Source organism: Aedes albopictus, chromosome 3 (genome assembly GCF_035046485.1).
Source record: "Aedes albopictus strain Foshan chromosome 3, AalbF5, whole genome shotgun sequence".
Lineage (NCBI taxonomy): Eukaryota > Metazoa > Arthropoda > Insecta > Diptera > Culicidae > Aedes > Aedes albopictus.
The window spans coordinates 250,948,578-250,975,588 of record NC_085138.1 but is presented as its reverse complement, the minus strand read 5'-3'; the positions used below and the strand labels follow the sequence as shown (position 1 = coordinate 250,975,588).

Genomic DNA, 27,011 nt, shown 5'->3' with positions numbered 1-27,011 from the left:
GGTTGAAAATGTGTTTGTGCAATCGTTTTAATGATAAAAATAAAAGAAAGAGAGGATAATTTTCATATTGGCCAAAACGAGGGGTGATCCGATCGGCACCAAAATTTGGATTTTTTTCTTTTTCCATCTAAACAATTGTTTCAGCCAAATTTGGTTCAAATCCGTGATGGTCGGTTGCAAGCGGTCGGTCACTTGGCGTGGAATGACCCATATTCTGTTTGGTAAAAACAATGCTAAAAAACGATACGAATGCACCTTTGGTGTAAAGTGTCGCTAATTTAAGTAGATAAATAAATAAATCATGCTCAAAAATGTTGTAAAATATTGCCGGAAATTACCTAATGCGGTAAAAATTACTGCGGGCTCCTAAATTATTAATTTTTATTAATTTTTCTTGTATTACAGGCAAAATAATTAGTTTTTGTCATGTATTTTAACCACCTTTCCCACTATTGCCCACGAGGGTTTCCATCCCCAAATGATAGTAAAAAGTCTAATCTTTCAACTACCGACTGAGCCATCTGCGCCATTTTGCGCCGGAAATAGTTACTTAAGGTGAAAGTACACCTTAAAATATGATAAATTTGCTGATAACTTTTTTGTTTTAAGAAATAATGACTTGACATCTGTGGAAGAAATGTGTATTTTGACGTCTTGAACAAGTTTGTAGAAGGTCACAAAACTGTAGGATTTTATCTATTGAAGCTACACTGAAAAAACTAGTTTTAGGGATACTTCGCACAAAACGCTCCATATCTCGAAAACCGTAAAAGGTGGAGCTTTGACGTGTTCTACGATTTTTTTCTATTATTATGGGCTACAATTTTGCCGAAGACGTCAAACCTCTAAAAGAATATTTGGAAAAAATAAAATTTTCATCTCACTTCTAGGGGGATTAATCATTTATTACATTTTATCAAAAGACGCCTTTTAACATGCAGAAAAACTTTGTAGAACATGCCAAACCTATACAACCAACCTAAAAAAAGTTATTTAATTTTGATCGCAAAATCATCGATTTCGAACACTGTGTATTGGACATTTTTTTATTACCGTACGTGTAGGTCGAAGATTTTCATGAAACTTTTTCCACAGGCATTCCTCATGGATATATATATGAACAAAAAAAAATGAGAACAATTCAGGGTCGCCTATTTTTCCGGAAAATAGGTGGAAATTCCTTTTTTTTCACTTGACATTATTCACTTTGAAAAATCATAACTCAAGAACGAAGCATCATAGGAAACTTTGTTTCTACGATGCTTCGTTCTTGAGTTATGATTTTTCAAAGAAAAGGCTTATATGACACATTTGGAAATTTTTCAACAAAATTGGCCATAACTCAAAAACGAAAAAAAAGTGCAGTCCAAAAATTTCAGCGAATAAAGCTTATGGAATAACCTTTTCGAAAATATTTTTTGATATTTTTTTTAAGAGTTCGGGCGTTGTTTTTTCGACTTTTCTTTACGAATTATCTCTACTGTGGAAAATCTTGTGGAAAACTTTTCCCAGTTCATATTTTTTTTTTTGGATTTCTGAGAAAGTTTGCTTTCATTTTCTAAACAAAACTTTATTTCTATGATGCTTCGTTTTCGAGTTATGATTTTTCAAAGTTAGTAGTGTCAAGGGGAAACAAAGAATTTCCACCTGAGTTTTACGAAAAAATAGACGACCCTGAATTTTTCTCAATTTTTTTATGTTCATGTATTTATGAGTCCAGTCTGTGGAAAATTTTTCATAAAAATCTGAGACCCTTCAGTCCAATTTGTACGATAATAAAAAAAAAAATGTTTCCCATCAGTATTGTATCGTGGCATGATTCAGTACAGATTACTCCGTCAACGTTAAAGCAACTGCTCATGTGACAAGCACCCAAATCACATTAGTCAATAAGTATGTTAATAGCATTTACGATAGTGTTATTGCCTGTGAGGGACCATTCATAAACCACGTGGATTTTTTTTTGGGATGAGGGGGTTCTGGCCAAAGTCTACGCTCCATACAAATTTGAAAATTTTTGTATGGACGAAAGTCTACGAAGGGGGAAAGGGTCTGAGATGTTTAAAATTTGGTCTACGTGGCTTATGAACATTATTGAATTAGATTTTTATCTTAGAGTCGAATTGTAACTATTTCCATTGTATCTAGTTTTACACAAAATCAACAATTAATAAACACAATTTTATCAAGTAAAAAAAAAACAGCCCCTAAGTGTAAGAGAGCAACCTCAGGAAAGAAAAGTCCATGTTGGAAATACATATTTATTCAATGATTTATAAAAATGTTGCATAAGAGAAGCTCAGATGTCAGCGCCTCTTTTTTTTGTTTTGAATGCTAACATCGTGAAAGGAAATCTGGCAGTGTGGTTTCACCTTACGCAATCCATCTTCACAGAACGATTTAGCTTTCGGTACTTCGAGAGTGCAATAGTCGAGATAGAATGTTTGCAGGTGTTTGAAGCTTCCTATCAAACTCTTGGCCCCCGCTTCATGTATATTGCAAAATTTCAGATGAATGTGTTCCACCTTGCTGCCTACACACCTATTCCAGTTGATACCGGTCAGATCCACTCGCTCTAGACGAAGGACTTTCAGTTTATTTAATTTTTTCAGTGCCGAAAATGATTTTTTCACAATCCCATTGTTTGAATGCGGTTTCAGCTGGAAAATTCAGAGTAAAACGAAATGAATTCTTGAAAACAGTCTCTGTAACTGCGGGAAATGCATACCTTTTTCCCGTATGTCATGCCAAGCGTTAGACGTTCCAGCTTAGGATAGTAGTCGCATATCTTCAAAAAAGCCCTATAAAATGTCCTATCGTTCACGCCTTGTAGATCTAGGATTTCCAAACTCGGGAAACGGGGCATCAGTATTGGAGTCGTAGTGGGTTGGAAATTCAAATTTTTAATAGAACTTGACTTCAAAGGATCTAACAGCGAACTAAATGTGCATTGCCGTAGAGAAATCTTCGTCATGGATGAATGAGTGAGGAGCTTATTTAGCGAAACCGGATCAATGCAATATTTTTCCAAAATTAACTCTGACAAGGGTGTTTCTGTTCCGATTTCGTTTCCAGTAAACGTTTCATGACTAGGAGATCCGTGTAACGTCAATTTCTGCAAACAAGGCATTTGCTCAATGATTTTCTCAAGATTATCTATTGGAGGTAAATTGATCAAGCTAAACTCCAACAAACGGTCCCAGCGGTAATTAGATGAAATGTTGACGCAGCACGGTAGGGAGAACCCTGGCAAGTTCTGGCGAATTTTAGATGTGTTAGTTGTCCTTGAAGACTACTTATTTTTTGGATTACTTTCTCAAGCATCCGGTCTGACTGCAAAGCATTCAATGTCGTACAATCTATATCATATTTGCCATTTCCATTCAGAACCACACATTGTAGTTTTTGATGTCTGATTTGTATGACTACTTCACTGCAATTCTCCGAGTCTCCTTTCAGTATGAGATACAAACTTTTCAATTCCGGCACGACTCCTAAAAGCATATCCACGACACGTTTTGCAATACTATTTGCTGTACAAATTTTGAGAAAATCCACAGTAGCACCTTTCATGCAATCCCTCAATGACCTCAACTCATGGCTGGTGAAATTAGCACAGTTTATCACTACATTACGAGGATGTACAAACATCTCCTTAGCGTAAGGCTTCTCAACAAGATCCTTTGCTGAGTTTAAATGTAGGACTAATCTTTTGCAGAACTGTGGTTTGAATATCAGTTTGTGCCATGACAAACAAATGCCGGAAAGCAGAAGACGCTGGCTAAACGGGAAATATTCAAAAATTGTGTCCAGTATCTAAAAATAAACAAAATTGAAATGTTAGTGTACGACTTTATCAAAAACTGTTTATTAAAACGGACCTCAGGTGGCAGAATATGAATGCTCATGTTTTCCCTTAAATTCCTAACACTGACTTTCGTACTTGAATACCAAACAAAGTTTTAAACCTTTCACAGTCGGATTGTTTTCAGATCAGAACAATCACTAACTGAAGACTGTGGTTCGCCTCACAATGCAGTGTCTATGTGACCGACTGACTCGATGTGTTACCGCACTAGTTTCAAGATGATAAATGCAGCAACAATGCCTTGAGTTACAATACAGATGGACGTCAATTGAATTCTGATAATAATGTATGTTCACGACAACGACGCTAACCCTTTCTTTACCGTGACTGCTCTTGGAAAGAGGGGGCAAAATGGGTCACTTGAGGAACGGATCTCTATTCGAGATTCGCATATATTATATGGTCATTCTTCACATAATTGGCCATAACTCAGGAACGAAAAATAAGTGCATTCCAAAATTTTCAGCGATCAAAGCTTATGAAATTACCTTCTCAAAATTATTTTTTTGAAAACTTTTTGCGAGTTTGGGCTTAGCTTTTTTTTATGAACTTTCTCAACGATGGAACATTTTGTGGGAAACTTTTTCCATTTCATATTTTTTTGGATTCCTGAGAAAAATTTATTTTTATTAAAAACTTCCTTTTAAGAATTTCCTTGAGCAATTTTTTGGGTGAATTCTTGGAGCCCCTCGGAGAATTCCGGGAGAAATTCCTGAAGAAATCTCAAGAGGAATTGTGAGAGGAATTGCTGGAAAAGTTTCTGAAAAAATCCCTTGAGAAATTCCAGGATTTCCTCAAAGAACCCTTGGAGGAATTTCTGGAGGATTCCCTGGTGAAATCTCTGGGAATATCCCTCGAAAAATTCGTGGAGAAATCCATGAAGTAATTCCTGGAAGAATCTCTGGAGAAATGTCTGGAGGAATCCCTGAAAATTTCCTCAAAGTATTCCTGGAGAATTTCCTGAAAGAATCTCTGAAGAAATCCCAAGAGGATTTCCAGGAGAAATTCCTGGACGAATTGCTGGCATAATTCCTGAAGGATGCCAGGAGTATTCCGGAAGAAATTCCTGGGGTATTTCCTGGAGGTATTCCTGAAGAAATTTCCTGGGGAAATTCCTAGATAACATCCCGGAGGAATAAATGGAGGAGTTCCTAGTGGTATTCCTGTGGAAATTTCTGGAGTAATCTCTAGAGGAATTCTTGAAAGAATTACTGGATGAATATCTAGAGGAATCTCCAGAAGAATTCTGAGAGATTTCTGTTTCTATTTCTGTTATTTTCCTATTTCTGAAAGAACCCCTTGAGAGATTCCTGGAGGAATTTCTAGCGGAATTGCTAGTGCAGTTCCTGGAGAAATTCTCAAAGGAATATCTGAAGGAATCCCTGGGGTTATCCTTGAACAAATTTGTGAAGAAATCCCTGGAAGAATCCCTGGTATTCACCTGGAGGAATCCCTGAAAAATTCCTGAATGAATTCCTGGAGAATATTCTTGAAGAATTTCCGAAGAAATCCCTAGAGGATTTCCTGGAAGAATCTTTGGAGAAACTTCTGGACGATTTCCTGGACGAATCTTCAAAGAATTTTTTATGGAGAAATCTCTGGAGGAATCCCTTAAGCAATTCCTGATGGAATCTCGGGAGACATTCCTGGAGAAATACCTAGAGGAATTGCTGACATAATTTATGAAAGATGTCCAGGAGCAATTCCTGGAGAAATTCCTGGCGGAGTTCCTGATGAAATGACTATTTCTATTCTATTTCTGAAAAAATCCCTTGAGAAAATCCTGGAGGAATTTTTACCGGAATTTCTGGATGAATTATTGGATAAATCCTTGAAGGAATGCCTGAAGAAATCTCTGGGGGAATCCTAGAAGAAGTTTGTAAAGAAGTCCCTGGGGGAATCCCTGAAAAACTACTGATGATATTCCTACAGGAATTTCATGGAAGAATTGATGAAGAAATCCCAAGAGAATTTCCAGGAAGAATCCTTGTGGAGGATTTCCTAGAGGAATCTTCGGAGAATTTCCTGGAAGAATTTCTGAAACAATCTCCAGAAGAATTTCTGGAGAAATTGTTGACATAATTTCTGAAGGATATCCAGGAGCAATTGCTGGATCAATTCCTAGAGAAATTTCTGGAGATATTCCTTAAAAAAAATTCTTGGGATAATTTCTGAAGAATTTCCTGGAATAGTTCTTGGAGAAATTCCTGGATAAAATCCTGGAGAAATGCCTGAAGGAATTGTTGGAGGATCTCCTTTGGGAATTACTGGCGGAATCCTTGAGGGAATCTCTGGAGGAATTTAACAACTTCTGGATGAATTTCTGGGGGAATCTATAGAGGAGCTCTGGGTGAAATTTCTGAAAAAATCCCCTGAGAAATTCCCGGAGGGATTTCAAGAGAAATCTCTGGAGGAATGCCTGGAGAAATCCCAGGAAAAATCCCTGAAAAAGTTCCTGCACGAGTTTTTAACGGAATTCCTAGAGAAATATCTGTAGCGATTCCTGGAGGGAAAACTGCAAGATTTCTTGGTGGAATTTCTGGAAAAATTCCAGAAGGTATTCCTAGAAAAAATCCAGGAAGAATTTCTGAAGGAATCCCTGAAGGATTTCCTGGAGTAACTCCTGGATGAATTGCTGACATAATTTATGATGGAGTTCCTTGATTAATTCCTGGTGTAATTCCTGGCGGAATCCCTGAAAAATTCCTGAAGGTATTCCTGGAGAATATTCTTGGAGAATTTCTGAAGAAATTCCTAGGGGATTTCCTGGATGAATCTTTGGAGAAACTTCTGCAAGATTTCCTAGTGGAATCTTCAAAGAATTTCCTGAAGTGATTCCATGGAGAAATCTCTGGAGGAATCCCTCAAGCAATTCCTGATGGAATCTCGGGAGAAATTTCTGGGGAAATACCTAGAGGAATCGCTGACATAATTTCTGCAAGATGTCCAGGAGCAATTCCTGGAGAAATTCCTGGGGTAATTCCTAGAGAAGTTCCTGGAGAAATTCCTAGATAAAATCCTGGAGGAATGCCTGGAGAAATTCCTAGAGGTATGCCTTTAGGAAATTCTGGAGGAATCTCTAATTCCTATTTCTATTCTATTATTTTTCTATTTCTGAAAAAAAAAAACCCTTGAGAAAATCCTGGAGGAATTTCTAGCGGAATTTCTGGATGAATTCTTGGATGAATCCTCGAAGGAATTCCTGAAGAAATCTTTGGAGAAATCCTAGAAGAACTTTGTAAAGAAGTCGCTGAGGGAATCCCTGAAAAAATACTAATGGTATTCCTCCAGGAATTTTCTGGAAGAATTTATGAAGAAATCCCTAGAGGATTTCCAGGAAGAATCTTTAGAGGAACTTCTGTGGGATTTCCTGGAGGAATCTTCGGACGATTTCCTGGAGGAATCCCTGAAAAATTCCTGGGGGTATTCCTGGAGAATTTCCGGGAAGAATTTCTGAAAAAATCTCCAGTAGAATTTCTGGAAAAACTCATAGAGAAATTGTTGACATAACTTCTGAAGGATGTCCGGGAGCAATTCCTGGATCAATTCCTAGAGAAATTGCTGGAGATATTCCTTAAGAAATTCTCGGGGTAATTCCTGGAGAATTTCCTACAATAGTTCTTGTAGAAATTCCTAAATAAAATCCTGGAGGAATTGCTGGAGATTCTCCTTTGGGAATTGCTGGCGGAATCCTTGAAGGAATTCTAGGAGGAATCTCTGTAGAATTTCCTTCAACAATTTATGGATGAATTTCTGGGGGAATCTCTAGAGGAGCTCTGGGATAAATTTCAGAAAAAATCACCCGAGAAATTCCCGGAGGGATTTCTAGAGAAATCTGTGGAGGAATTCCTGCAGAAATCCTCGAACAAATTTCTGAAGAAATCCCTGGAAAAATGACTAAAAAAGTTTCTGGAGGAGTTTTAGTTCGTGGATGAATTTCTTAGGGAATTCGTATAGGAATACCAGAAATAATTCTTTGGGAAGTCGCAGATGGAGTTCTTGAACAAATTCGGGAGGAATCCTTAGAAGAGTTTCTGAAGAAACTCCAGAGGGAAACCCGGAAGAAATTTCAAGAGGAATTACTAAGGGAATCCCTGAGCAGTTCCTGGAAGAAGTACTGAATCAATTCCTAGAAAAATACAAAGAGGAATTGCCGGAGGAACCCTTAAAAGAGTTCGTGGGAGAATCTTTGGAGGTTGTTTGAAATAAGTTGTTCCAGAAAGAGTCACAGAAGGAACTCCCGAATTAAGCCCTGCAGAAACTCTTGGTGGAATTCCTGGAGGATATTCTAGAAAAATTACAGAGGAATCTCTAGAAATACTCCTGGAGGAATCTCTAGAAGGAACTCCTGGAGGAATTTCTGGAGAAATCTCTATACGCATTTCTGAATTAATCCTTGGATGAATTTTTAGAGGAATCACTGCAACAATTCCCAGAGGATCCCTGGAAGAATTCTTAGAGGAATCTCTGAAGAAATTCATGGAGAAATCCCAGTAATTTTTTTTTAAGAAATTGCAGATGGAATGCTTGGAGAAATCCTGAAGGAATTCAAAGAAGAGTTCGTGGAAGAACTCTTCGGGGAATCCCTGTAGCAGTTCCTGAAGAAACCTCAGGAGAAATCCTGAGGAATTCCTAAACAGTTCCTGGAGGAAGTATTGGATTATTTTTTGGAGTAGTTCCTGAAAGAATTTCAAGAAAAACTCCTGAAGGAATTCTAAAAAGTGTTCCTGGGGGAACCTTTGGAGGATTTTTTAGAATAATTCCTGGAGTTGTTTCTGAAAGAAACACAGAAGATATTCCCGAGTAAATCCTTGGAGGAATGCTTGAATGAATACCTGGAGGAATACCGGAAGCAATCCCAAGATGAATTCCTTAGGAAATTCCAGGAAAGCTTTCTTAACAAATTCCTGGAAGAAGTTCTGTAGGAAAAAAAATGAAGGCATCCATGTCTGCAATATTTTTTGGGCGAATTATTGTTGGAATTTTTGGATGGACCCCCAAAAGAATGTTTTGTACAATGATTTAAGGAACTCCTGGAAATTCCTGGAGAAATCATCGAAAGAAGCACTGGATCAATCACTCAAGAAACTTCTAAAGATATCCCAGGAGAAATTCCCGGAGGAATGTCTGGTGAAACCCATACAGGAATTCTTGAAAAACTCTCTGGAGCAATCCACTGAAGGAAGCTATGGAAAATTCCTGAAGGAATTCATCGATGTATCCTTGCAGAAGTATCTGTAAAAAAAATCTGAAGGAATCGTGGGAGGAATTCTTGAATCATTTCTTGGAACAAACCATAAACAAAACTATCTGAACCCTGCAAGATGTCCATGGAAGAATTCGCGAAAAAGAAACTCCTGCGCATGTCCCTTGAGGAATATCCGAAAGAATCCTTGGAAAAGTTCCTGAATAAATGCCTGAAGGAATTTCTGGAGATGTCCTTGAAAGAATTTGTAAAGAAATCCCAGGTATTTAAGAGAATAATACCTGGGATTTCTTTACATGACGTTTGTTTGAATTGAATACAAGTGAAAATTCGTGTAGCAGTAGCACATAGCTGCACTCTATAGCAGCATATAATTCTACAAAGTCCTTCTTTTTCCCTACCGGAAACTTAGCATGCTGTTTTTGTATTCCATGAATAAACATCACAAAATTTAACCAATCAACCAAGCTTTTTTTTTTGGTTAAATTCTATGATAAGATGATACATAAGGGGGATACATACCGCGTAAAAAAAAACCGCGTAAAAATAAACCGCGTTAATTCAAAAATCCGCGTAAAAATAAACCGCGTTAATTCAAAAATCCGCGTAAAAATAAACCGCGTTAATTCAAAAATCCGCGTAAAATAAAACCGCGTTAATTCAAAAATCCGCGTAAATGAAAACCATGTTTTATAAATTTAACTCAATAATTTCCTTCTTAATTTTATATTAGAAAATGAACTCAACGAATTATTTTAAGACAACATTTTAAGATTTTGGCCTGTCACTCAAAATTTCTACAAGTTACACAAACTGCCAAGCTATTGTTTAACCCTTCAGCGTGCGCGCTGTTGTAAAAAGTACAACACTACCAAAAAACCTCGCTTGTCGTATGCAGCGTGAGCGCGGTGCAGTTTAGGTTGCTTGATGGCGCGCGTCCTGAAAGGTTAAAGGTTTAAAGCTTTCACCATCATTGATGACGTCAAACCCGACATCAACCTATCATTCACCTATTTTTATTTTGGCCACCAAACCCAACATGGACCCAATACTTGGTCGATGTTGGTCCAACAGTGGCTCAACATTCGATAAAAATTGACCCAACTTTGACCCGACATTCGATATTTTTTCAGTCTGGCGGAATTTTGCAGGGTTTTCTTGTGTTTCGTGCCCAGCTACTCATTCGAGTGACAATGTATTCAACTAACAAGGATTCGCTTCTCATTTGATAGGTGTCCTGATTGAATTAAATCGTTTTGAACATGAATAAAAGGAACAATGTTTGGAAAGATTTGTTGGTTAATGTTCAAATGAATGAGATGATGTTTTGCAACACTGGTTGTTAAGACTCCATCTCACAGTTGTCGCATAAGTGTCGAAGTACAGGCAGTAAATCATGTTCACTTAACCTTCCGTAACTCGCGCGGTTGCCCACCACCGTCAACACTACGCTAATTACTGAACACGAAAAGCGAGATTATTTCAACATGTTGTACAAAATACAACAGCGCGATTGCTCGAGGGTTGATAGTTAAAGGTCACAATAGATAATAGACACAATAGATAATAGACATAATATGTAGATCACAAATCGTAGATTTGTACAATGAAAAAAGTTCATGTAATCTCAAGAACGGTTTGGATGTCCTTAGACATCTCAACAGATCTGATGCTGTCAATTAAACTTTGAGATGTTCAGTAAGTCATGAAAGATTACAAGTCGTAGCTTTGTATTATTAATGAAGTTACCGGTACACCCGTAGACTTTAGGATCTAAACTCCAGAATATTTTAAATGACCTAGGATATCCCGACTGATTTGAAACTGTTTGTTGAACTTTCAAAAGACTTTCAACATCGTTGATTTGTATGATGCAAGAAGCTACCGCTGCACCCGTAGACTTTAGGATCTAAACTCTAGAATAGTTTGGATGACCTAGGATATCCCGACTGATCTGAAACTGTCTATTGAACTTTTAAAAGACTTACTGGGCATAATAGATTACAAATCGTTGATTTGTATGATGCAAGAAGCTACCGCTGCACCCGTAGACTTTAGGATCTGAACTCCAGAATAGTTTGGATGACCTAGGATATCCCGACTGATCTGAAACTGTCTATTGAACTTTCAAAAGACTTACTGGGCTTAATAGATTACAAATCGTTGCTTTGTATAATGCAAGAAGTTACCACTGCACCCGTAGAATATGGGATCTAAACTCCAGAACAGTTTGGATGACCTAGGATATCCCGACTGATCTGAAACTGCCTATTGAACTTTTAAAAGACTTACTGGGCATAATAGATTACAAATCGTTGCTTTGTATAATGCAAGAAGTTACCGTTACAGACGTAGGCTTTAGGATCTAAACTCAGAACAGTTTGGATGTCCTTGGATATCCAGAAAATTACTCTGCATCATATTCTACCTTTTTAATGCTGTTAAGCACCAAAACTACAGAAATATGTAAAAAAAAACTCTATAATAATGCTTGGAAAAATTCAGGCTTAAAATTAAAAATCCACGTAAATGAAAACCGCGTTAATTCAAAAAACCGCGTAAAAATAAACCGCGTTAATTCAAAAATCCGCGTAAAAAAAACCGCGTTAATTCAAAAATCCGCGTAAAAAAAACCGCGTTAATTCAAAAATCCGCGTAAAAAAAACCTCGTAAATGAAAACCGCGTAAAAAAAAACCGCGTAAAAAAAAACCTGACTGTAGATCTCTTGGAGAAATACTTGGCGAAATTTCCTGTGATTCTCAAGAGAAAAAGGTTTGATAATTGTGAATAAAAACCTCAATTATTATAATAGTCTAGACAATAGTTTTTTTTATATTTTTTTTCTGGAACTCTTGAATTATTGATAATCTTTGAGTCGGCTCGAATGAAAAAAAAAATCTGTCGGCTAGGGGCCTAGGGGCTGCCCCCCTCTGGCTACGCCCTTGGCAGTACGAAAGCGTAGCCTTCAACCATTCTCCCTCTCATTGAGTCCTGTTGGTACTGGGGTATCGGCTGTGACCGGTAATCACTCGATCAGGGTTCGAGACCCACTGAGCGCAATAGTTGAAAACATGAATTATAATTTTTTTTTCTTCTTAATCTTAAGGGTTTTGGTCACCGTTGAATTATAATTATAAGAAACTTTTTTCAATGGCTAACTATGTCGGTAAAGTAGATTTTTACTATTTTGGTCGGTAAAATAGCTCTGAATGATAACTGAATGATAATAAAACCTGTTATCAATCAGCTGTATTTTTTAATGTTGATAACTAAATGTAGTATTGAATAAAATTTTGTATAACACATGCTGAGGGTGACGGGTTCGATTCCCGATCGGTCCAGGATCTTTCCGTAAAGGAAATTTCCTTGACTTCCTTGGGCATAGAGTATCTTCGTGCCTGCCACACGATACACGCATGCAAAATGGTCATTGGCAGAGGAAGCTCTCAGTAAATAACTGTGGAAGTGCTCATAGAACAATAATGTTGGCTCTTAATTCAACCTAAATAATAACAAATTCAATTATCAAACGAATGATAACCAGGTAACAGAACTTGTTATTATTTTGTTATCCGCCTTTGCTCGGGTAGCGTGCGCAGGGTTCTTGCTTAAGGGGGGCACTACAATGATGGTGCATATGATCATGGTGTAAAATAGAATCATGGTACACGATCGAGAAAATTAACAATTAAAAAAAATAATAATGACGTTGTAAAAGTATTTCAATCTTGGTCGATTAGTGATGCTAGAATTGGTGAAGACTCCATAGATTGAGTCAGAATTCCTGGATAGAAAATTCCGATCGGAACCCTTGTTGCAGAGATTCCTTCAAGGATTCTTAGGTGATTTCCTCCAGGAATTCCCCAAAAAAAATCTTCCAGGAATTCCTCCAGATATTCCTCCAAGATGCCTGCAGGAATTTCTTCCAGGATTTCATCCACGGTTTCCTCCAGAAAATCCTAAAGGAATTCCTCCCGGAACTCTTCCAAGAATTTCTGCAGGAGTTCGTCGATGAATTCTGCGAGAGATCTCCATGAAATCCTTCACGGATTCCTCCATGAATTTCTCCAGGATTTTTCCAGGAATATCTGCAGGAACTCCTCCAATTTCTTCACGAAATTATAAAAAAAATTCTCAAAAAATCCCTCCAGAAATCCCTACAGGAATTCCATCAGAAATTCCTCTAGGAGTTCCTTCAGACATTCCTTCCGGAAATTTCTCCAGGAGGCCTCATATATACATCCAGAAATTCCTCAAACAATTCCTCCAGCAATTCCTTCAGAATTACCTCCAGGAATTCCTCCAGAGATTGCTCCTGAAATTTCTTCTGGGAAAAATGCTCTAGGAATGTCTGCCAAAATTCCCTCAATATTTCCTCCAGAATTCCTATAGGAATTGCTCCACGGATTCCTCCTGAAAATCCTAAAAGAATCCAGTTCATTCGAATCTCGCCGGGGACTGCGACAAGGTGATGGACTCTAATGCCTACTCTTCAACATCGCTCTGGAAGGTATGATGCGACGAGCCGAGCCGGGGAACGATTTTCACAAAATCCGGTCAATTTGTGTGCTTTGCGGACGACATGGACAAATCGCCAGAACATTTGGAACGGTGGCAGAGCTGTACACCCGCCTGAAACGCGTAGCAGCAAAGGTCGGACTGATGGTGAATGCCTTCAAAACAAAGTACATGCTGGTAGGCGGAACCGAACACGACCGGATCCGTCTGGGTAGTAATGTTACGATAGACGGGGATACTTTCGAGGTGGTGGAGGAATTCGTCTACCTCGGATCCTTACTGACGGCTGACAACAACGTGAGCCGTGAAATTCGGAGGCGCATCATCAGCGGAAGTCGGGCCTACTACGGGCTCCAGAAGAAACTGCGGTCGAAAAAGATTCACCCACGCACCAAATGCACCATGTACAAAACGCTAATAAGACCGGTGATCCTCTACGAGCACGAGACATGGACTATGCTCGAGGAGGACCTGCAAGCACTCGGAGTTTTCGAGCGACGCGTGCTAAGAACGATCTTCGGCGGTGTGCAGGAGCTCAGCATCCAGAAGGTGGCCAAAGCAGGTAGGATTCGGTGGGCAGGGCATGTTGCAAGAATGCCGGACAACAACCCTGCAAAGCTGGTGTTTGCAACTGATCCGGTTGGCACAAGAAGGCGTGGAGCGCGCAGAGAGCACGATGGGCGGACCAGGTGGAGCGTGACTTGGCGAGCATTGGGCGCGACCGAGGATGAAGAGCGGCAGCCACAAACCGAGTATTGTGGCGTACTATTGTCGATTATGTCTTGTCTTAATGATGTTGAACAAATAAATGTATGTATGTACTCCGTCGTCATCGCTCAAGCATCTACACATGTGACACGAATCTACACAGCATTAGTGAATATGTAAGTCAATAACACTATCCATCAGGTAAATGTAAAAGAGCCATCTTAGGAAAAAAGAGGTAATCTTAGGAATAAATATTTATTTAATGATTTATAAAGAGAGTGTATTAGGAAATCTCAGATGACACCCTTGCTCCTTCGCGCAGCTCTTCAATATGAACATCGTAATAGGAAATCTTGCAGTATCGAGCCAGCCAATGCAGTCCATCGGTACTGGATTTATCGATGTTGAACAAATCAGCACGTGGTTGTCGGAGATAGCAATAGTCGAGAAAGAATCTTCACAGATGTTTGAAGGTTCGCACTAATTTTTCGGCTCCCGTTCCGTCGATACTGCATCTTTTTAGGTGAATGTAGTTCACATTGCTACCTTCACATGTGGTCCAATCGATTCCGGTCAAATCTATTCGAGTTATATGAAGAACATTCAGTTTATCTAATTTCTTCAGAAGCGAAATGGGGTTTTTGGTGGTCACATCCGTTGAATCCGGCATTGGTCTCATCTGAAAGATTTAGAGTAAAGTTCAATAAGTTCTAGGGTAGATAGGATTTAAAAGGCGGTTACGGACTTTGAGCATATTGTTAAGAATCAATAAAAATTAAGGATTTTATTAACTGATAAGTGATGAAAAATTTCGTTTGCGGGTATTCCCAACTATATGATTTAAAAGATTTAGGTGGTTCCAAACTGAGCACAAGTAGAAACAAAAAGTAATTGGATTGAGTAGCAAAAATGTCAGTGTGAAATTGTATTTTCGATTATAATATGCGTTTATTGACCAATTAAAATGCCTGAGCGGTAGGGATTTGTGTTCAAACTTCCCATGTTAATCTATCTGTAAGAACTTTGTAAACATCTTTTGTTCTCACGTATATGGATAGGCTTGCATTAGGTTTCGTGAGACATTTTTTGGACAACTCAATGTGAATCTTTTCAATGCCCTGCTTTATTGATGTACTGTGACCACTTTCTTTAGCCGCACCTTTAATTTATAAGTAGGTACCCCAAACGGCATGCATCAATAAAACTTGACCCAGATTGTCAGTTAATCTAATCAGGCACAATAAAGCACTGCATTGTTTTGATTTTATATGGGATTTTGACGTTTCCTGGCCTTGTTGTTTACATAATTTCGGTAAGTATGAAAGAGAAGGAGAGAACTTCATGCAGTGCCCTATGCGGTTTCGCGGGCCATCCCCATCGGCAACACAAACCGATTTCCAAGCAGGATTCGACCAGGTTCCAGGTCGCGTTGTCAGTCGACACTAACACACTCGCAAAATATGAGCATTGGGTCTACCTTGCTGCTTGCGGATCCCCTGGCTGAAACTGCATCGCGCTCGTGCTGCATACGATGAGCGTGTTTAGTAGTGTTTTAGTAGTATTGTTTTTGTACGTTTTGCAATGGCGCGCGTCCCGAAGCGCTCGAAGCTCTCTTTGACGTTGCCCCACTACACATTCATCTCAAACAAGAAGCCCTTTCTTGTTCTTACCGGTTACGGGTACTCGGTCTACTAGAGGAAACTCCTGTGAACCGCACATCAACACACACCTCGTTGTTTCCACTTTTGGTGAATTGGGATAAAATTGTCCTTGCTCCAAGTGATCTTACAATTGCTTGTAATTTTCCATATAGGACATTTTCCACGAAATTCCCTTCCCGGGAAGAGTGGACATCTGGTTATCTGGAAAGAAGTATTTCAGACGGCATCGTATGTTACACTGATGGCTCCCTTCTCGAAGGTCGAGCAGGTGCTGGTGTTTATTCTCGTGAGCTAAGGCTGTATCAGTCTTACTCACTTGGTAGACACTGTACCGTTTTTCAGGCCGATATCTTTGCTCTTATGTGCGGAGTGCAATCAGCACTTCAGCAGCACGTAATGGGCAAAGTAATATACTTCTGTTCAGATAGCCAGGCTGCTATTAAAGCACTTGCTTCGGCCAACTCCAGGTCGAAGATAGTTATCGCTTGTCGAACTCAAATCAAGGAGCTGAATTCAGCAAACGCTGTTCACCTTGTATGGGTACCTGGCCATTCTTCCATCGCTGGAAATGAATTTGCTGATGAGTTAGCTCGCACTGGAGCATCACATGACCTCATTGGCCCTGAGCCAGCTATTCCGATATCGAAGTGTTGGGTAAAGCTTCAGATTCACACCTGGGCTGTCACTCAACACAGACAATATTGGAATAGTTTGGAGTCATGTCGTCAAACCAAATTGTATAGTGCTGAGCCATCTCTACGGGTGGCGAAGTATCTAACTAATCTGTCTAAGCAGAATTTCAGCATGCTGTTCAAAGCATTGACTGGTCACTGCCGACTCAGCTATCACATGGCGAATATTCAGCAAGCTGATTCATTTGCATGTGATAGCTGTGAATCTGATTATGGAACTTCGTATCATTTGATATGTAACTGTCCAGTTTTTGCGCAACTGCGTTTCCGAGTATTCGGTAAACACTTATTAAGTGAAACTGACTTCAGAAACCTGAATCTTCAGGATATTCTGTTGTTCTTAACCCGCTGTGGTAAAGAGCTATAGGCTCTCTTTCGCTTTATGCGTTATTACAGTGCCCTTTTCAGGGCGCTGTTTCAATCCATTGTGGTTCGCTTGTGCGTTAGTATCCTCTTCCAGGGTATTTTTCCTATTTCCCTACCTGTCCCTGTCCCCATCCAAATCCTTTTTCCTTCCTTTTCCCTCAGGTAGATGATGAAATAGGCTGTTATTTTGGCGATGGCACAAATGTCCCAAATGGAGGATAACGTGCCTCTGGAGCCGGCCTTCTGATACCTGATACCAGTATGTTTTGTACTTTTTGAAATACTTTGTCGAAGACCGCAAAACGATTCGAGTCTTGTGACAAATTTATTACCTACTGATCGACTGAGTGTGCTTAACATTTAACATGTAAAGGAATAACATCAATAATAAAATCTTATAATTTTTGGTCAGAATTTCCAGGACCTTCCAGGACTATATCTTTTTCCACATGCATCGGATCGCTATGCGGTTTTCGGCAAAGTTTTTCATTCGACACATCCTGGGCTATACTTTTACATTAGCGGTTATATGGTATATGACAAATATGAGCAACTTTCGAGAAAAATACGAAAAAGTATGTTTTCCCATTAAAAATCCCATACAAACTTCAACTGTTATGCGCAAGATGTAGGCTAAACCATTAATGCCCAAATTTTGCACAGTTATTTGGGGCCTGATCAATTTAAAATTTTCCCATATAACGTCAGAGTATGGCGATTATCTGCCTCTGGCTTCTGATATAAGCGCGACAGTCACTAATCATAACAGCGTCACCAGATTTAACCCTTATGTGGCCGGCAGGGTACCCGGGTACCCAGTACCCATTTAAAATACACAGTGTAGAAAAAAAGCAAAAAGTTTGCCGGCCACATAACGGTTAAAAGTATTTTATTCCATTAAATGGGGTTTGACAGCAAGCACACTCATTACACTGAGCCACTCTTGCCGTTCATCACAAATACATTCAAAAACATCGGTCACTTCGCGAAACCCACGTGCTTTTGTTTTTGGCGGGAACATATTTTCTTTTGCTTTGCCCTATCTTTATTTTGTATCTGTATTAACGAGATTTTTAGCCCTAGGCTAGTTCATCTCGGCACCCACGCTTCACTTCCCTTCCGAAGGAAGAACTCACATTTTGTGAGTTTGTCGGGAGTGGGATTCGATCCTAGGTCCTCGGCGTGATAGTCAAGTGTTCTAACCATCCAACCAGGTCCGCTCCACATTTGTCCTATCTTTTTGCACAGTACGTACGAAGTGGAAACTAGCCATTACCATACAAAGTTTTACGTTTGGAAGGGGAGAGGCATACCTCGATAGTACGTACACAATCGCTTCGTTTAGTATACGTACTATCGAATCACACATTTTTATTTTAAATATTGTTTTTAAATCAAGAGATATTATTTCTAGAACATCAGGGTTGCTAGAAAATAATATATGGCCTAAAGGTTCGTTTATAAAATACGTAAATTTGCTTATTTAAGATCTTATCTTTATTGGAAAAATCCATTAGTGCTCTGGGCATGCATCGTATAGGCACAGACAAACAGACGTAACTTGTTGGATAGTCGGCTCTTACCCCTTTTCCTTCGAGTGGAGATTCGTGCTACCGACTCCAACACTGACTGGACCGGTTGGTTGATGTCGCTTGCGGGTAGGAGGGGGTAGATTGTCCACTTGTCCGACGTAGAGTGTTTGGGGCTCGATGTGGTGGCCTGATAAGTGTCCCTGGGGTTCTCCTTGGGTTGTGGGTTTCCTCGGAATCACTTGGGTTACACAAAACACTTAATACAGGAAACAACACTTTATTTAGAAAAACACGACACTCTACAAACTACATTTATTAAAACTAATCTACTACATTTAATTTGCTACGACAAGTTTACCCGACGGCGATCGGAAGAGCACTGGCTCCTGGCTGTCCTTCAGATCATCAGTTGACCCACGGTCATCTCCCGATAGAGTACCGGGTAGAGATGCTCGCGGATAGGTTCGGCAGGTCATCGGGTTTTAGATTGGTTTCGTCACTCTCATCGCCCATCAGATCTGCTCGCGTGATATTTGCCTCATAATACGTGGATGCTGTGCCTACTGCTGCTTCGAATACGGCGGCTATTGTTCTGGTACCCAGCTCGAACGTAGTGCTTGTACAATGATGTTGTTTTTAACTAGGTCATCCATCGTCAGCCACAAACGAAAGCGAAAGCAAGTGCATTCTGATGATCAGGGTTGTATCTTCTGGGGGTGATCTCCGTACATAACTCTTAGAGCAAAATCATCAAAAACTTTTGCCCGGTGTCATTTTCATGAGCTCACTGCTACCTGTTGGTAGAACCGCGTGCGACACTGTCGGTCATGATGGATTTCGATTTGACGTTTTGCAGACACGCACACTACTACACAAATTGCCTGTAATTTTCGTCTGCATCATTCAGCAACGTGTACATTGGCAAACGTCAAAGCGATCGAACACTGGCGCATCTGGTGGCACGATCGCGCAAATCAAATGAAATTTGATTTGATTCGTTAAATGCATGTTTTTCTTTTGTTTTTATTTATGTGTATTTTAACAATTTGCTAATTCTACACTGTTAAATGCATGTGCCAAGCCGTTTTGAAGAGTGTTACGTCTGTTTGTCTATGGTAGAAGCATCTCGTCTCTGGGAAGTTATATTGATTTTATTAGATTTATCTTTCAGAACCATCAAAGCTGGTCTAGATATAATTAAATTGATCTAGATTCCCGAGCAGAAGAAAATAACAAGAGAATAACATATCATGGTATTTATCTTAAATACTACCATACCTTGATATGCCCTACATTAGGTGGTAATATGAGGCAAAATAACAAAAACGAATACTAAAATTTTGTATAAATAACACCTAGAAAATAACAAGTCTTGTTATTTCAATAATGAATGCAGACCTAAAATGTCAAGTGCTATATTTGTTATGTCAAAGTTATTGAATAACAAACTAATAACATTTCTTGTTATTGAATGTTCTATTTGTTCGATGATTTCATAATGTAACAGCAAATTTTGTTCTTCGGTTATTTTCACTGCTAAACCAATACATCTATATATATAAAAATGAGTTTGAAGTCCCTTTGAGGCAACAAAACTCACGAACGGCTGAACCAATCGGGATGACTCTTGCAGGGTTTGATTCGTATTCATTGTGGCTGTGTTTATAAGTGAAAAAAGTTACGAAAATCAACTTCAAAGAAGAGCAATTGAGAAATAACTGAAATTGTTATGAGCGAGGAAGAAATTCAAAACGATCACAATAAAACCAATCTAGAGTGCGGTGCCAAAATGACTCCCCAGCAGATGTCAAACAATCACAATCAAAATGGCAGTACAACGTCTGCCGGGACAGCTAGTACTACATATATACCAAACTCTGCTCAAATACCTCCAACTGTTATTATGATGTTCTCATAACATTTCGTAGAATAACGCAGCAATAACAATTTTAGGTATTAGAGCACATGTTGCTCTTCGCATGGTATTTGTAAGGTATGCCCTTCTGCTCGGGTTAATTATATCTTGTTTTAAAAGCATCCTAGATGTATGTTCTTCTGCAATATTTATGGCCGTGATATTTTCAAAATTTTCTGAACATTCTAAGCATCCTCCAAGAGTTCCTTTCGCAAGATGGCATTCCTAGAAGTATCCCGGAGCTCTTGGAGGAATCCTAGTCTTATGCAATATGCCAACGCGCCTCCGTTATCAAGAAGCCCCCACAATTTGCCGCCACATTTTGCGTGCAAGCAACAAACTCTTATATGTTTGAAACGTGAGAGAAATGCTTTGCAGCGTAAACTTCGACGGCAACGAACTAGTCTAAATGCCCGCGCCGTGCAGTCGTGCAGTCAATGCATATCGTCACTTAAATGCCGGTCTATACAAATCATATGTCCTCAGAGTTCAATCCAGTTTACGTGTTAATCCACGAGGATTTTGGCAGTTCGTCAATTCGAAACGGAAAACATCGACGATACCCTCTAATGTTTATTTTGACAATATGATCGCTACATCCACTGAGGAGTCATGTGAGTTGTTTGCGAGACATTTCGCTAGTGTGTTTTCGAGCAATACTACTTCGCAGCAGGAAGCGGCAGGGGTTGCTTCTGAGCTTCCGTGCGACGTTATTAATTTGGATGCATTCGTAGTTACACCAGAGCTAGTTATTAATGCGGCACGGAAATTAAAAAGCTCGTTTTCTCCTGGACCGGATGGTGTTCCTTCAGTCGTCCTTCGCCGTTGCATCCATGTTTTGGCTGAGCCATTGAGCGTTATTTTTAATCGATCGTTTGAACAGGCGAAGTTTCCTAATTTATGGAAGCAATCATTTATGTGCCCAATTTTCAAAAATGGTGACCGACGTAATGTTGCAAACTACCGTGGAATAACAAGTTTATCCGCATCTTCAAAGATTTTTGAGATAATCGTAAGTGGAGCTATGTTAGATCGTGCAAAGAATTATATTTCCTTTGACCAGCATGGTTTCATGCCAGGAAGATCCGTGACATCAAACTTGTTGAATTTCACTTCCAAATGCTTAGCTTCCATGGAAGCCAAAGCACAAGTGGATGTTGTATATACAGATTTGAAAGCCGCATTTGATAAAATTGATCACCAGATCCTCCTCCATAAACTTTCTCGACTTGGGTTTTCCTTGAGACTGGTTACATGGCTGAGTTCATACCTTACAGAACGAGTTCTACGTGTGAGGCTTAACAACATTATTTAGTCACCCTTCTCAAACAAATCAGGAGTTCCACAAGGAAGTAATTTAGGGCCATTATTGTTTGTTTTGTTTTTTAATGACGTCTCGTTGCTTTTTGATGACGGTTGTAAGCTAGTTTATGCTGATGACTTCAAACTGTTTCTTGAGGTGCGATCTGTTGATGATTGTTTGCGTCTGCAAAATCGACTTCAACTGTTTGTTGATTGGTGCCATAGAAATAAATTAGTCATCAGCGTAGCAAAGTGTCACGTAATCTCGTTTAATCGCCTCGATAGTCCAGTTTTGTTTGGCTATAATATCAATGGAACTATTCTGACAAGAACTGCTGAAATTTGTGATTTGGGCGTCCAACTAGATGCAAAACTAGCGTTCGATTGCCAACGATCCATGATTGTTTCAAAAGCCACGCAACGTTTAGGCTTTATCCTCAAAATTGCCAAAGATTTTAACGACCCACATTGTCTCAAGACGTTATATTGCTCGCTTGTACGTCCAATTCTTGAAAATGCCTCTATTGTATGGTTTCCGCATGAGGTTTCATGGTGTTTGCGGATAGAAAGAGTTCAGAAACGTTTTGTTCGAATGGCGTTGCGAAGTTTGCCATGGCGAGATCCAGTTAACCTACCGCCATATCCGGCGAGATGTCAATTGCTTGGTTTGGACACATTAGAACGTCGGCGAAAAATTCAGCAGGCTGTGTTTATCGCAAAACTTATTAATGGGGAAATAGATTCTCCAGAGCTGCGAGCGATGATCAACTTCCGGATTCCTAGTAGAGAGCTGCGATACTCAACCCTGCTTGTGCACAGATTCCACAGAACCTTGTATGGCTACAATGAGCCCATCGCCGCATGTATTCGGACATTTAGCATTGTGGAAGATCTGTTCGAGTTTGACGAGCCGTCCAATCGTTTTACAAACAGAATTCGACGATCTGGTTTACTTTAATATTAGATTGGTTGTGTACTGTAAGTACTGTAACGTGACAAGTGTTGTTTATGTTTAAGATTAAGTTAAGTAAATGTGTGTTTTATGTATTTTAACAGTTTATGTAGACCTTAAGGTCCGATGAACTTAAATAAATAATAAATAAATAAATAAATAAATTCGAGTGAAGTTCAATGGAAATTTGAGCGAACTAATATTCACGTCAAGTGTAGTTTTCAGAATTTCTTTCTGTGTAGTAAGATACTGGGCTCAATATGACCCAGATAGCCACGCTGGTTGTACACTACGCCTGCGTGGTGTGCTAATCCTAACATCCTAGGAGGGTTAATGGGCCGTGTAAAGAATTTTAAGATTGATCGAAAGTTTTTAATAGCTAATCCGGAGATATAAAAGCTCAAAGTTGGCTATCGAATAATTATACCTTTTTTCTAGAACCATTGATACTTCGTGTAGAATAGTCCTATCTTTTCCAAATTTTAACCACTGATACACAACTAGTAAAAATTTGAGAGTATTTGATACCCTTTCGAAAAGTTACAGCTAGTTGAACATTTTTTGAAAAGTGAAAATTTTACCTGTCGCAATTATTTTGAGTATCCCCTGTGAGTGAACTGAAATCAATGGTTTGGATAAGCAACTGGGTTTGATTCATGCTCTTGAGAGCATTCTTCACCGAGAAACTTAGTTTTATTTATTATTACACAAAATAGAGCCACCATCTGCCTTTTACCTAATTTGGAAGATAATTTCTTGCTAAAGAAAGCATTTAGTTAATAACTGTGGAAGTGCTTGTAGAACACTAAGCTGAGAAGCAGGCTGCCCCAGTTGGGATGTAACGTCAGAATGTTGATGCCAGATATTGTAACAAATAAATGTCACCATTCACTGGCAGAAAATATCTCTGTAAAGCGAATAGAAGAATAGTGCAATCCTTACATCAAACATATTCGTTCACGTCTTTCATTTCGCTTAATTTTAATATTGACTGGTTTGCTGAATATGATAAGGCCTTTGTAATGTTCGAAACGCGCATTTGCACGAAATTCCACGCGGCAAATCCTCTTGGAAAGGAACAACCGCACTTGAGGAAACGCCGCAATGCTATCTCCCATAAGAATTGAGTAAAAGGGGAGCAAAAAACGCGGCTGTTCCTTTCCTCAGGGATTTTCCGCGTGTACTTTTGGGCAAATGCGCTAATACTATTTAATGAAAGTTCATGTTACAGTAGTGTGCATAACCAGTGTTGCAAAAAACATCTCATTCATTTGAACACTAACCAACATATCTTTTTAGTCATTTTTCCTTCCAGTCATGTTCAAAACGATTTCATTCAATCAGAGCACCTATCAAATGAGAAGCGAATCCTTGTCAATTGAATAGATTGTCACTCGAATGAGTAGCTGGACACGAAAGACGAAAAACCCTACAAAATGCCGCCTGACTAAAAACATATCGAATGTTGGGCCACTTTCGGACCAACATTGAACAACTATTGGGTCTATGTTGGGTTTGGTGGCCAAAATAAAAATAGGTGAATGATAGGTTGATGTTGGGTTTGACATCATCAATGATGGTAAAAGCTTTAAATCTACAACACCACACATTTTGCTTCCTAGCTGGGACTCAATTGAATGATATGTGCCTTGACTGAGGCTGGAGCTGATGTCAATTGAACGATCAGAGGCTAGTCAATTGATATTTCGATGGTAAATGGAAAAATGAGTGGTTTGCCTAAGACACCAACATTCTTTCTGTTTCTTTTGCAAATCACTGTTTTCACGCGAGCGTCATGCGAGCTCCCGAAACTTAATCAGCAATATTTTCTAAACAACACATTTCTCTGTAAATTTTCACTTCGGCGATCTTATTCACGTCATTTAAATGACAACGAAAATTATTGCAAATTTTCATCAAAAATCGTTGCAATCTTCTATTCTTAAGATTACCCAAGCAACACACATGTTATAATAGAGTTACGACAGCGCAAGTTTTGGTTGTATAGAAGTTTATATTACGTAATTTTAACATTGTGTTGAAATAACGTAAAATAAACTTCTATACAACCAAAACTTGCGCTGTCGTTACTTTTATATAACATGTGTGTTGCTTGGGTAGCTCTTTATATGATTAGTTCATGTTAGGCTAGACGCTAGAGTCAGGGTAAGTTAAAAATGTATTTCTGACACGCAAGTGAAAAATAAAGCCTGTAAAAAAAAATCAAAATTTCTATAGCAAATGAAATGAAATATGTTATTAAATGTTGCTTATTATATACTCAATTTGCGTGTAACTACTGTGTATATACCTTGTTTAAATTGATGATTGTAATGAATGATTAAGATACAAAAAAATTATGAAAAAAAAAATAGTTTTTTGAAATCTATCACCGTATCGTTAAAGATACCTACCGTTCCAATTTGTCCGGGTACTACGCACAAGGTTAGACGTTCCAGCTTTGGATAGTATTCGCATATCTGCAACAATGTATGATGACAGTCCGTTTTATCCATGCCTTGTAGATCTAGCTTTTCCAGACTCGGGAACACGGGTAGCAGTTTTTGACACATCGTCATCGGTTCGAGAGTTAATTCTTTGATAGAATCTGACTTCAGGGGTACTTCTAACGAACAACAGATACAATTCAGTAGAGAAATTCTCTTCAAGGATGAACGAGTGAGAAACTTATTAAACGAATCCGTATCAATACAATATCCTCTCAATGTTAACTCTGACAAGCATGTTGCTGCTCCGACTTCCTCTCCAGTAAAAATTTGATAATTTCCATGCAAGCTCAATTTCTGCAAGCAAGGCATTTGCTTAAGAGATTTCTCTAGACCGTCAGTAGTTGAAGAACTGATTAATTCAAGTTCTCGCAAATGGTCCCAGTGGTAATGGGATAAAACATTGTATACAGCACCGATATGGGGTGAATGACGATATCCGCAGAGTTGTAAGACTTGCAGTTGCCCTTGAAGACAGCCTATGCTTCGGACCATTTTCTCATTCACCTGGTCGGACCTCAAAACAGTCAATTTACTACATTCGATTTCATAATTCCCATGTCCAATAAGTACTGCACGTTTCAGTTTTTGATGCGTTATTCGTATGATTTCATCAGTGCATTGGTCTGATTTTCCTAACAACACTAGATGCAAATTTTTCAATTCCGGCACGGCCTTTAAAATCGTCTCCAAAATACGTTTGGCAGTATGATTTTCTGCCCATACTTTGAGCAACTTTAGTGAAGTTCCCTTCATATAATCCTTCAACAATCGCAGCTGGTGATCGTCGTAATTTGAGCACATTATCATTATATTACGACAACGTGCCAACATCTCCCTAGCGTAAGGCTTCTCAAGATCTTTTGATGACCTCAAATATAGGAATAATCTTTTACAAAACTGTGGGCAGAATATCAGCTCGTGGCATAATTTGCATGTGCGGGATACCTGAAGACGCTCGCGGAATGTAAGATATGCAAAAATTTTATCCATCATCTAAAAAAATACAATCAACTATTACGATTGAAATGTTGATGAATGACTTTATGAAACTCGCTAACTTACCTCTGGTGGCAGTTCAGAAATATTCATGTTCTACTCCTAATATTCTCAACGCTAACTTGCGTACTTTAATTCTAAACAAAAAAAAACTTTAATAAGTTGATTGTTTAGGGAACAATTACTGAGCGAAGGCTGTGACGCGCCGGAATATGTCGATGTGACTGACTGATCACCAGCGCAATAGGCGAAGCAAAAATAATGAGACTTGCTAGTGTGCTACGACTAGTTTCAACATGACTAATACAGCAACATATACAGATAAGTGCAATGGACACAGAAAAACACAGTGATATTTGATAAACTGCAGGGAACTGGGGTCAAAACGCTCACCAGCTGTGTATTTTTTAAATCTTTACTTTAGATTAAGATGGAAGCAAACTACATCTAATCTTATTCAAGTAAACACCGAGAATGTCTGGCGTTGTTAAAGAATCATCTAATTCAGGAGTTATCAAACTTTTTGTGCTTGCGACCCACTTTCGATTTTTATAGGATTTGGAAATCCAGCAGCACATATTTTCATAAAATACGTCATGTTTTGCTAATTTGGACTGCACATTCTGGAAATAAAAAAAATCATACAATTTTTACACAGTCTTTGAAAATTATCCTTCTCTGCCACACACCGCTCTCCTGCACACCGCCGAAGATCGTCCTTAGCACGCGTCGCTCGAAAACTCCGAGTCCTCCTCGAGCATGGTCCATGTCTCGTGCCCGTAGA

The 27,011-nt window shown here is 39.0% G+C and overlaps 2 protein-coding genes across 6 annotated transcripts in view; both read right to left on the bottom strand.

Annotated features, from left to right (window-relative positions):
- The window catches only part of LOC109422264 (uncharacterized), a 60,458-nt gene extending 33,972 nt beyond the window's left edge, over positions 1 to 26,486 (bottom strand). Inside the window, exons 1-3 of one of the 4 annotated variants that reach the window (XM_062860113.1) lie at positions 26,294 to 26,486; positions 26,177 to 26,224; positions 14,543 to 14,980 (exon numbers count right to left, since the gene is read on the bottom strand). In XM_062860113.1, the coding sequence (XP_062716097.1) occupies positions 14,759 to 14,980; positions 26,177 to 26,224; positions 26,294 to 26,320 (297 nt within the window). In that variant the 5' untranslated portion in view covers positions 26,321 to 26,486 and the 3' untranslated portion in view covers positions 14,543 to 14,758. Of the gene's footprint in view, positions 1 to 14,542; positions 14,981 to 25,135; positions 26,243 to 26,293 lie in introns of those variants that run through there. The other 3 variants (XM_062860111.1, XM_062860109.1, XM_062860108.1) reach the window with 3 other exon arrangements.
- On the bottom strand, positions 2,257 to 5,283 carry LOC134290035 (uncharacterized). Of its 2 annotated transcripts, XR_009998811.1 has the most exons (3): positions 3,882 to 5,283; positions 2,729 to 3,816; positions 2,257 to 2,660 (listed from the first exon to the last, which is right to left on the bottom strand). XR_009998811.1 is itself a non-coding variant. In XM_062856981.1 (2 exons), the coding sequence occupies exons 1-2, from the start codon at positions 3,128 to 3,130 to the stop codon at positions 2,307 to 2,309; spliced, it is 756 nt and encodes a 251-aa protein (XP_062712965.1). In that variant the 5' UTR covers positions 3,131 to 3,290; the 3' UTR covers positions 2,257 to 2,306. The 2 variants fall into 2 exon arrangements, 1 of the variants encoding a protein (XP_062712965.1); XM_062856981.1 differs by lacking the exon at positions 3,882 to 5,283 and having other exon boundaries at positions 2,729 to 3,290.
- Positions 26,487 to 27,011: the final 525 nt, after the last annotated feature.

Bases quoted from the DNA above. Each gene is read 5' to 3' on its own strand.
- LOC134290035 (XM_062856981.1), bottom strand. From the start codon at position 3,130: ATGCCTTGTTTGCAGAAATTGACGTTACACGGATCTCCTAGTCATGAA. The intron at 2,661-2,728 runs GTATGCATTTCC...TGAATTTTCCAG, and splicing joins GCATGACATACGGGAAAAAG to CTGAAACCGCATTCAAACAA.